Below are 12,055 nucleotides of genomic sequence, written 5' to 3' on the forward strand. Positions count from 1 at the left end.
ATATTGGATTATTGGATTACTGGATATTGTGTCTTCTTACATTGTTGGCTGCACCTTTAAATTGTCCATGTCTCCGGATGGTTCTGGTAATCCATGGTGTCTGGTTGTGGAAACAGTCCCCACATCCAGACTCCAACAAAACAGTTCCATGGTTGCTTCTCCTGAACATGGGCAGCGCCACTCTGAATGTTGTATAGAAGTGATTCACAGCAGTATCAGGACAGCACCTCACATTCCTACAGACACACCAGTCCTCATTCACCAAGCACATGCCTCCTCTCCTTGTCTCATCAGAGTCCTCTGCTCTGTCAGATTGGCAGATAGAAAAAGAGTCTCCTGGTTAAGTGGCGCTGTGCGCTGATATTCCGTTGGAAACTGATGCGACATAGAGGTCGCCCAGTTCATTTTCCAAGGCCTGTGCAATGGCTAGCAGGATGCTAGTTCAGGTGGTGCCCATTTTCTACATCTTTTCTTGGATGTTTACTGATGTTTACATTTGAAAACCTTGACCTGGCTAGCTGGCAGCTAGCTAGCAGAAGTTGGCAGGAGGAGAGTTTACAGACTGGTGAGCTGATTTCCTCATCTTGATGAGTGTCTCCCAGCCTCATGCCCCACAGTCCAAAGCTAACTAGAAAAACAACCACCAACACTTGCAAAATAGACATAAAAGCATACATTGAGCACAAAGTTAGTGGAGCTGGCTGGTGATTGGAAATGTCCGCACCTACATCACCTCTGCCACCAACTACTGCACCTCAGGAGATCTGTCTGCTAAACCCCTGAACTTTGCAGACGACACAACAGTCACTGGCCTCATTCAGGATAGTGACAAATCTGCATCAGTTTGTGGTTTGGATCGGCCACCAAACAGGACAGGAACAATGGACAGTGAGGACTGCAGAAAAAAGCATTGGTGCCAGCCTGACTTCTATCCAGGAGGTATACATCTCCTGAGTCAGGAAACAGGCAGGTCACATCACTGCAGACCTTTCACACTCTGGACACAACCTATTCCAACTTCTACCCTCTGGGTGCTCCAGAGAACACTGTATACCCATAGAACGTACTTACGTACTTACTGACTTCTGGTTTAGTGCTCTGCTAAATTGAATGGGAGTAAAATGATTTAAACGCACAGCTCTTCTAGACTTTTGAGGTATTATTGGACCATGGATTAAAGCCCAATAGTGAAAAGGGTTATTTTGTGTGGGTTGTGATGCTCCAAAAACTGCATCCATTGATTTACAGACGTCTCTTTCACAATGTAAGTCTAGGGAAAAGTCTTTTTGTGCCCAGTGGCATCAAATAACAGACACGGAAGCTGTAATTACATTGTGTGGCAACTGTGAAATTGGCCTCAAAACCTGCCACATATTCCGAGGGATGTTTCAAGCCTCTAGTTTGGCATTTTGGCCGTGGCTATCTTGATTTTTTGGCAGCAGAAGGGGCCATATGTAAAGGAGCGAGGGGCAAGGGGCTCACTCATAGACTGTGCTGATGCATTACAGACCAGAGCATGTGAGCGGAGCGGGTGAAAATTTCCGCTCCTCGCTCGCAGACCTGTCACTTTGTGCTTCTCGTCCACTCCGCTTGGTTCTGCGTGTTCTTCGCTCCACTCCATCATAAATTTTATCCCGCTCCACTCGCTCACCACGCTGCTCAAAAAAACTGCGTCGTACTACCCTAACCTGTAATCTTCTATTCACAAATAAAACATGAGCTTGGTAGATTCTCCGGGGAAGCCCTCTCCCCTCTCCCCTCTCCCCGCAGTTAGGGACTGTTCTACACAGTACCGCTGTCGGCAGGGTGGAAATAAGTCAAAGTGTGGAGGAGACAGACCGGGTTAAGTGGCCAGCCTCCGGGGAAGCCCTCTCGCCTCTTCCCGCAGTTAGTGACCGTTCTCCAAGGTGCCGCTGCTTCTCTGCTCAGTTTTTTTTCTGAAGTACACAGTAAACTCCATAGTTTTGAAAGAAAATAGTGTGGGTGTGCGCAGGTGCAAAGATGCATTCTGGATGGGGCATGAGCGACCGGAGCGAAATTGGAGCGAGAGAATAGCCGCTCCTTGCTCAACACAAAATCCTTCCGCTTCCTGCTCCGCTCACATGCTCTGTTACAGACAGTCTGAGACTCAAAGCCGCCCTGGCCTAATTTATGCGTAATTTTAAGCCTTAATAAAATGTTAACGGGTGAGTTCTTCACCACTATACAGTTGTCATGAACAGGAACATGAGCTATAGAGACCAAAACTGTTTTGTACCAGGCTGTAAACATGTTTATTTCTGCTGTTAATGTGGGCATTTTAACATGGGGGTCTATGTAGATTAGTCTGAGTGGGCGGAAGTTCGCTGCATAGATCAGCCTCTCATTGGGCGGAACGAGCCACCTGCTGAAGTCCCGCCCTACCACCTCCAGTTGTGTAGCAGTTTTCAAGCGCACTGTTGCTGTGGCACCGCCAAGAACGATTGTGATTGGTTGGAAGAAATAAAAAAAAAAAGCCAGGGCGTTTTTTTTCTCCAATCTTAAAGTCAGAGTCGGCGCAGCCAGACCTTTGTTTTCTTGAGAGATTGACTGGCTCCTGGAGTCAGCCTCAAGTGGCCATTAGAGGAAATGCAGTTTTTGGCACTTCCGCTTTGGCTTCATTTCTCAGCTCTGCAGGTTGCTGCTTGTGTCCGCCAAAACAATCAGACACAATGAACACTTAACACAAGTTTTTAGTGTCAAGACGATCCCTGTGCAACAACCCTGTAACACCAAGCATCCCGCTTACCAGCATATTATAGATTTTTAGTTTAAATACACACTGTAAATATCTGCCATACATTATCTAAACACATTGTATATATTGTCATGTCCAACTACTTCATGGATGTAGGCAATGTTTGTTTCAATGTATATATTTCATATTATTATTTTTGCATTTTTTTTAGAAGTAAAGAAGGCAAAGACCTCTTCCACAGCTTAAATTCAAATGATCTGCGAAGAATCTGCCTTATCTACCTTTTCACCTGTTCTGGTTTACTTTCTTTTTATTTATTTACATCATTATACTCTCTGCATCAAACCTTTCATTTCTCAAACATGCTTCAACATGCAGCTACTCAGCGGCTCAGAGACTATAAATGCTGAACTAAGAGCAGCAGAAATCATCCTGTCCAAACGTGTCTCTGACCGGATCATCTGAGTATCTGACATGTGGCCCGGAGGCCTGCGAGAAACATGATGAGGACTTTTTTCACAAGGAGACGTCCAACCTGCACAGGCACTCTCTCTCTGACGTTGTCGGTTACATGAACAGCTGAACGACATTTTTCACCCACATCATCAGAGCTGCAGGTCTCGAACCCAAAAAACAAAGCTTAGCCTGCTCACGATGCACTGACACAGGCGTAAATGTGGACGAGGGTAGACTCTGACAATGGAAATAATTTTTTTGTCTCTGCTGTTTCAGATGATTCATTATTTCATAAGAACAAGACATTGATGAAGGCTATTTATATGTCATATTGAACATGGGAGCAACCTGTGAAGTATCTTTGATGAAAGTCAATGAAAGAGGAAATTGTTAGCTCAGTGACTTAAATTCAATAGTAAAAAGTCTGAAGCCACTCAGGAGATTTCACTTTAAAGCTATTAGACAGGCAAAACACTAAAAGTAGCAAAAAATAAAAAATTCATGTACATCCTCTGGTTCCAGTGAGATGCATGCAGGAAGTGCAGGAATGTTTTCCATAGATATTAAGTAAAGTACTCAAGTAAAATTTTGTTAAGCACTTGAAGTATTTCTGTTTTATCTTATATCTTATATTGCACTTTTTACTCCACTACTTTTACAACTATGTTCACTGGTCGGATCAAGATTTGACATAAAAACATTAATGATACGCTCATAAAATTAATCTAAGATTAAACTTGTGGATCCCAAACATTTTTTTGTCTTGTGACTTCTTATAAGCGAGTACTTTGAGCCCCTTATCAGCTTCAGATGTCTATGAGTTGTTAGCATAGATTTCCCCTCAAAATGTATCACTTGGTTTAATTTAGATAACTTCAAATTATTCAATATTTCATATAAAGATAATGATTAGGAAAAAGGCCCCAAAATGAATACAAACTTGTGTATCAGAACCACATTTCTTCTTCTCCCTCCCAATAATCATCTAATGACCCTTTGGGGGGGGGCCAATCCCGTTGTCTGGAACCACTGGACATAAGTTAACTGTATGTAGAGTACATAAAAGTAGCGCAACCTTGAGCAGCTCCAACAGTTACATGCAGCTTACATGTTGATGCATCCGTACTAACAAACTGATAATAATATGTCACTAACTTTGAATACATTTTGCTGATAATACTTTTGTACTTTTACTTAAGTAGGATATTGAATGCAGGACTTTTACTGGTAACAGTATTTCTACATTGTTGTACGTACTTTATCTAATTAAAGGATCCGAGTACTTACCCTTTAAGAGTATCAAAGGAAACAACTCTAATTACTGGGTCTTTTAAAACAAAACTGTATTGGCCTCAAAAACCCAGTATTGGTCAGTCTGCAGTACATTCTCAGTTGCGGCTTCAAGTTCCCATCTCACACTTGTTTCAGTTCCATAATGGACCAGGATTGGCTTTCAGACAAGTCTCATCAGACACATCTAAGCTCAGGATTAAGATGAGTACAGAGATCCTTTCCTCCTTTGACAGAAGTGTTAAACTCTCCAAATAGATCATCCTGCATCCTTTAAATTAAGCAGCAATAAGTACCAATTTCTTGGTACTTTTTTATCCCCCTTTCACTGATTAGCAGTAAGTTTTAGACTTTATTTTAAGAATTTACTGATTACTTTTACAGCACTCCATGGTTTAGCTCTCAGTTACATTGCTCAGCTGCTGCTCCCTTACGGGCCGGAGTGCAGCCTTGGACCCTCTGACAAGGCTCTGCTGGCTGTTCAATCAAGTCCAAGCTCAAAAGGCACTGGGCCTCTACAGTCAGGACCCCTGAGCTCTGAAACTCCCTGCCTGAAGATCTGAGACTTACAGAATCAGTGACATCTTTAGCATCACCTCTTAAAACTTGTTTTTAAAAAAGCACTTTTTTAATGATATTGATATTTGATATGTATTTCAAACATGTAAAAAATACATGAACATACAGACATGCAGACAGACAGACAGACAGACAGACAGAAAGTAATACTTCCAAGTAATGAAAAACATAATATAAGACCAAATTGTCAGTGAATGGTTAGTTTGATTTACACATCCGAAAAGGATTGGGAGGAAGTATAAACTTATTAAATCCCACCCCTTTCTTTAAAGTCATTGAGTGAAAAGAAAACAACTTCCTTATATAGATAAACTGACACCTTGGACTTCTCTAAATTTACAGTTTTTATTACCATTTAACTTTGCCACCCAAATATAACCCATGTAAACATATATTAATGACCAAATATCTATCATTAAAAATATTAACCTGTCTTAGTATGTAATATAAATTACTTACATATATACCCTAAAACTTCATTTAAACGCCCAGTCCTTTTTACTAGCCCAGTGTGGCTGCACATCATGACAACTAAATGCCTGTCTCAGTTAGATACCTGGTCTGGTTGCCAAGCAGTTAATTTTTTTTTTTCATCAAGGTTCTTCAGATGTATAAAACCAGATTGTTGGCTACCTCAGATTATGAGTCCAGTCCTCAATGACCCTGGATATATTCATATTCCTTTAGTCTCGTGAGGGTCCACAGATCTAAAGAATCAAAAGGGTTTTTCAAGTAATATTCATAGTGGTTTAAATAAACAATTTGACTGTATTTGAGCAACAGTTTTGTGTGAAAGGAATTAAAGGCCTGTCTCGTACAGATGCCTGTCTCAAGTAATAATGTTGTTGCCTACTACATTACTTTCAGGTATATTATTTCCATTTTAAAACTGTATTGTGTGTAACTGTCTGATTTTACTTCATTGCATTCCTGAAATGATTTTTGTTCCTGTTTCAACCATGTAAACCACTTTGTTAGGAAACGTCCTGTGTAATGTTTCTTCTTCTTCTTATTATTATTATTATTATTAGATGGTCAAACCATAACTGATCTGAGCTACAGATACACCACAACGTGACAAGCTGTTAGTGGTGATAAAGACCTTTGACCAGCAGGGGGCGACAAACTCCGCAGAGGGAGAGCAGAGCTGGAGGGAGCTGTCCTTTCAGCACCACACACACGCGCGCGGGCACACACACATCATCTGTGTGCTCATACCGCACACTAATTACATGGAAGTCGATCATTAAAACAATATTAATAATAATAAATTCAGTGTTGACCTCATAAATTTCAACCCTCAGCTTGAACAAAATCAGATTCCAGATTCATCCTCGTTACTAATTATCATTCACTGAGAAGCATCTAATCAGAGGATGACACTGTATCTGCCTCTAAAGCTGTGATCTGCAATCATAAAATCGCAGTTATTAATGACAAGAGAGGGGAAAAAATAAAAAAAAAAAAATAAAAGAAGAAGAAGGAGCGAGATAAGTGGAGCCGCAGGTCGGACATTTAGTGAGATTACTTCAGGGGGTGGACATGCGTGAAAGAGTGCTGCAACAATTGGATCGGACAATAATAAGCCTTAAATGCATAAATCTCAGCCTGTATGCACAAATGCATTTCAGTCATCCTCCATCTACCCAACCAAAGAGAGAGAGACACACACAGTGAGAGTCCACCATCGCTACACCCCCTCCTTCCGCCCCCTCCACTCACAGAAACGGAATTAAAAAATCTTTAATATCTTTCCAGCAACGAGCCTCCATTGCTGCAGCAGGGAACACTCACACATACACACATACACACACACTGTGGGCCTTTCAAAAAAACGAAGAAGAAGACGAAAAAGCAGCCCGCAGATTTCAGAGCATCTTCCTCACACTGGCGTTACTCATCATCCGACAAAAGGGGGAGAGAGGCTGTAACCTGAATGTACTGAATGTATAGCGCCGCTGACATCGTGACAACACCAGCTCTGTCTGTGGATCTGTGCAACTCGCTCTCCTGATTGTGTAATATCTTTTTTTTCCTTCCTCTTCTTCCTGCAAGCGGCCAAACCTGCATCCGAGAGGAGAAACAGAAGAAGAAGAGGAGGAGGAGGGGAAAACAGACAAGGGGGGATTGCAACATTCATCAGAATTTATTTTTCTTCCTATTACATGGCGCAAGGGCTATACAAACGGGACCGTCCTGGGTGTGATACTGCCACGGTGAATTTGGATATCCACGCAGAAGCGGCGGCAGCAGCATCCTCCTCCATCCGCGGTGCAAGCATCCTCGGCTGCGGCGGCGCCCACACCGACTCCTCGTCCTCCTCCTGCCGGCTCTATGTCGAGTGATGGTCGGCTTGCCTTGCTGGATGCTCCCCGCTCTCTCCGGATCGTCGACGACCGAACCTCCTCTGACCGCAGACCCCCATTTTCGGCGGAAACCTTCCCAGAGCTATAGGGCTACATATGGAAACTGGGGATCAAAATTTTAGGAAAAAGGAAAATCTACGCGGTTAATTTCTTTGTTTTCTTTCTTTTCTTTTTTTTTTTTAGGTTTTTATCGGTTTCTGTTTTCTCCCCTCTGTGTGTGTTTTTTAAAGCCTACTAATTAATTAATTTATTTGTTGAGCCTTGATTTCCTCATTCCACCGTGTGTAGGGTTGTGAGAAGCCAGCGTGATATTTTCTTTTAACCCCACAATAGGTCGTTATAAAAAAACACCCCGGGAGTCGCTTTTATTTCTCCACAGGACTTGAATCCGTCCATTTGTTTAGTCTCTTTTGTTTCTACTAATATGACAGATTCCCTTGCTGCCCTTCATTTACCTCCCCACTTTATTATATCCTTGCTTCCCCCCTTTTTTGACTAACAAGACACATTAGAATAATATTATTATTAATCTTTAGAGGTTTAGTTATAATTCTGAATTCTCAATGTTATAGCCTCTGACTAAAGTAACTGTAACTCACTGTAACAGACATATTGAACTGTTGTACTGTAAGCCTGCCATTACTCTTAACACCGCCCCCCCTCTAACCATCTCTGTGCTCCATTTGAGCTCATGTTAATTCAGCTCTGTGCTCAGCTGTAACCTTTACAAGTTTTTTTTTCCTCTCGCAGGCCTGTAGAGAATAAACCTCACTTTGGTTTATCTTACTTCCGCCTTTAGGCTGCCACTATAGGAGATAATTAATCCTTTAAAGCTCAGTGTTAGTCTCCATACATCTGCAGCTGGAGGCCTGCTGAGGTGCTGTCATCCTCTGCACACCTCATTCCTCATCTTTCTCTGTGTATCAAAGTAAGAACAGCCAGAGAGGAGAGACACCACTGCCTCTTCCTCTCCTTCCTCCCCCCCAACAAAAAACCTCCATCCTCAGTTTTTCTCTTGTTTTGGTCCTCACCCAAACGCAACCATAAGGTTCCTACCGCATCCTCCTCCTCCTTCTTCCCTCTCCTTCCGCACGAGTATATCCCGTTTTTTCGGTTTGGTTTGGTCCCGCAAATTTTCAAATATTTACTTCCTGTACATCAAGAGGAAAGGGGGTCCCCCTTTCATGGAATGCGGAAACATGGGTCTGTTCGACCGCGGAGTCCAGATGCTGCTGACCACGGTGGGAGCCTTCGCGGCCTTCAGCCTCATGACCATCGCGGTCGGCACGGACTACTGGCTGTACTCCCGCGGCGTCTGCAGGTCCAAGTCCATGAGCGAGAACGAGACCAGCAAGAAGAACGAGGAGGTGATGACCCACTCGGGCCTGTGGAGGACGTGCTGCTTGGAAGGTAAGAGGAAAAGACTCTCAGCTAAAACTTTCCCAACAGGGTGTCACTTGTGGGGTTTGAAGCTGTCAGGGTCTTCCTGGCAGCCCACTACACATGTTCTTCTGTGCTTTCCTCCCATGCCACTTGCAGTGTAAGGATGCTCCTCAATGCCTCTGAATCCCAACATGAAATGCACAGCAGGGTTTGACTGGAAATTGGTATTCAAAGGCGAGACTGCACCCATACTCCTAAATTCCAATGCACACAAGGTTTCTGTCTTTGGACGTTCCTCAAGGGAAATCTGAGTGGTTATTAACAGGACAGACAAGATGAAAAATATTAATTCTGACACCTAAAAGGTGTTTCTTGCACTGACAATTCATAAATTTGTCACAGTTAAAGATTGCCTCGTTCTAAAAGGCTGAAAGGATAATAAGCAGATAAGCAGGATTCTGTTTTGGGAGGACCACTCAAATGTTTCGTGAGATAAATCAGAGGGGTTGCATTCAGCTAGTAGGAGAGGAGATAAATCCTATTTCTGCTGCCTTCATCATCCCTCATCTTTGTGTTGTTCCTCAGAAATCTAGATGGTTTGACTCATTCCTGTCTCTAACGAAACACTAACATTTGAAATGACACACACTGGGAGACACTGCTTCATTTCAAGGGCTCACACGCCAACTTGGACATCGACCATCAACGCTAAAGCTCTCCACCTAAATGTAGATTAATATAGTTCTGTTAGCGTGTTCAGCTCCTGCAGGCAGGGTGAAGCAGGTTTCTGGTTGCAGCCTGAAGCTGTTGCATAAAAGCCTCCCACACCACTCTGGAACAGTTTCTCTAGTCAGACATTAGAGTGTAAATAATGAAATAATAACACAGTCAGGAGCTGTAGTTAGGGAGGAAGCTTCATCATATATCAGCCTGATATATTGGCAAACCAATACACTGGTCTAACCCTAATTAAGGGACGCTGCAGGGGCTCTATCCAGTTAAAGAGAATGTGACAGAGGGCCAGCAGTTTGGACAGGGTGTTTATTTTCATAATGAAGCCCCAGAAGTAAAGTCATGGTAGCAGAGGTGCAGCCTGCTGACCTGCCTGACAACCTCAATGATGACGGGGCCCCGGCTCTGCTTGTCACGTGACCTTCGACCCGAGATGTCGAGCAGCCTCACGTCCTGGACGCAGGTTTTCGAGACGTCTGCCCCGTCAGACGGAGGCAGCGTGTTTTCTGTCATGTGTGTTCCAGCGGAGGCGTTGGGGTGCTGACTTGGAGTGCGGGACTTTAACCTTGTGAGGGTGCAGAGCGTTACAAATCTGCTCATCTTCTTAGCTGTGAGATCCTGAAAAGCCTTCATGCTCCTCTGGCTCCTGTGATGAGCAGTCACACTCTGTGCACCTTCTGTTCAAAGCCTAATAACTGGGTTTGAAGTGGCAAATCCAATTTAAAGCACCTAAAATCAATATTTTTACAATAATAATGTTTTAAATGACAATGTGTATGCTATGTGGCACTGTGAAAGGACCCCCCTTGGCTTTATGGAGCTTTATAGTGGGTTTCAGCTTGTTGTTTAGCTGTTCAGCAGCAACTTTACTGTTTTGGTTCACTTTCAATGCTCTCATAGAGCTCTAAAAATCCTCATTGTACATTACCTAACAGCAGACAGACACAGTTAGAGACAAGCTGGTGAACATAGTCGAGCATTTAGCAGCTAAGGACACAGATATCTTCCTCTGGAGTAGGTGGAGACCAAAACAGCGCTAGAGGAGTTAATACTGGACTTACATTAATCAGGTAGACACAAACACGTCTCCAAATGAAAGATCATGTTGCTCCATATCTGCTGGATGTGTGAATGAAGCCCCTTTACCATTGCACAAAAAAACATGCTAACATCTAACTTTTTAATATAACGGGTGAAGTTATAATTGGCATTCACACCTGGGTCAAATGACTGCAGTAGTTATGGGTATTTATCGTCTCTGGCTCCAATCAGCATTAATGGAAACTCAACACCAAGGCTAATGTGCTCATTTTAGCCCCTTAAACAGCGAGATGCAATGATGCACCACCACAAAATACTGTCCGTCTCTGCCCAAACATCATTCCAAATTGGTCTACACCAAGTTTAAAAGAGAGACTGAATAAGTAAGAGATATATGAAAAGAAGCAACCATCGTGAAGTTTTCACTGGCCTTCATGCAGCTTTCTACTGTGTATTAACCTGTTTTCTGGCCTGTCTGTGACGTTGAACATGACACATCAGTAAAAAAAACCCTACACACAAACACACAGAAAGGCATACTTGTCTGCTGCAGAGCTGTGCACACGTGCCTATTTTTGGCGTTTTTTTTTTTTTTTTTTTTAAAACCTGTGTTCACGCTCTTCTTTTGGTGTAAAAGGGGCACCAGCAACTGTTTGCCAACAAATTCACCCGATCACCTTTAAAGGTGATGATGATATGTCAATGCTGTGTTCACAGTTGGTTTCTGCTGCCCCCAAGTGGCCAAAAAAAGAAATCAGGTATTGCAGGTTTTAGGTTTGATTAGGTTTAGGTGAGGGATAGGTCAGGGTTTGGGTCAAGAGACCTTTGTTGTTATCGTTAAAACAACAACCATGTGGTTACATTTAGGGAGCAATGGCAGACTTGACTGTTGGTAGGAAATGGGAAACAAACAGTGGTCCCTTGTATCAGAGTCTGACATTCTCTGGAGAGGACAGTCTCTACCTTTGAGTAGAACTTGGTATCAAACCTCAGTACTTTGTGATGACCGCATTGTGTCCTCGTCGATATCTGTCCAGCACCAAGAGTTGGCTCTGAATGCATGTTCGGGTTCTTAGTCTTGTTTACAGATTCTTTGATCAATTCTTTGATTTATTCCGGCAAAGTTTGTGAACTGCTCTTTGTGTTTAGACACATTTTAACACTGATGTATTTGAGACCTCTGGCCCAGTTTAGGGGGCGGCTGTGACTCAGCAGGTGGAACAGGTCATCTAGGACAGTATTATCAGCAAAATGGGCTGAAAATATCAAAAGTAAAAGGACTCATTCTGCAGCAGAACGTCCCCTGTGACCGATATATTATCATATCTGGCATTAATAGGTTGTTAATACTGAAGCATCAATGTGTAAGCAGCATTTCACTATTGTTGCTGCTCAAGGTGGAGCTAGTTTTAACTACTTATTTAGTTAGCTAGTATTGTCCAGTGGTTCCTAACCTAGAGGTCAAACCCCTTTAAAGAGTTGTGAGATGATT

The 12,055-nt window shown here is 42.9% G+C and overlaps 1 protein-coding gene across 1 annotated transcript in view; it reads left to right on the forward strand.

The window, feature by feature from the left end:
- The first annotated feature begins 6,787 nt into the window (after positions 1–6,787).
- cacng2a (calcium channel, voltage-dependent, gamma subunit 2a) overlaps positions 6,788–12,055 on the forward strand; it is an 89,564-nt gene continuing 84,296 nt past the window's right edge. Inside the window, exon 1 of the mRNA XM_033643937.2 lies at positions 6,788–8,817. Coding sequence (XP_033499828.1) covers positions 8,592–8,817 — 226 coding nt within the window. The 5' untranslated portion in view covers positions 6,788–8,591. The remainder of the gene's footprint in view (positions 8,818–12,055) is intronic.

The sequence above is a fragment of the Epinephelus lanceolatus genome, chromosome 18 (genome assembly GCF_041903045.1).
Source record: "Epinephelus lanceolatus isolate andai-2023 chromosome 18, ASM4190304v1, whole genome shotgun sequence".
Lineage (NCBI taxonomy): Eukaryota > Metazoa > Chordata > Actinopteri > Perciformes > Serranidae > Epinephelus > Epinephelus lanceolatus.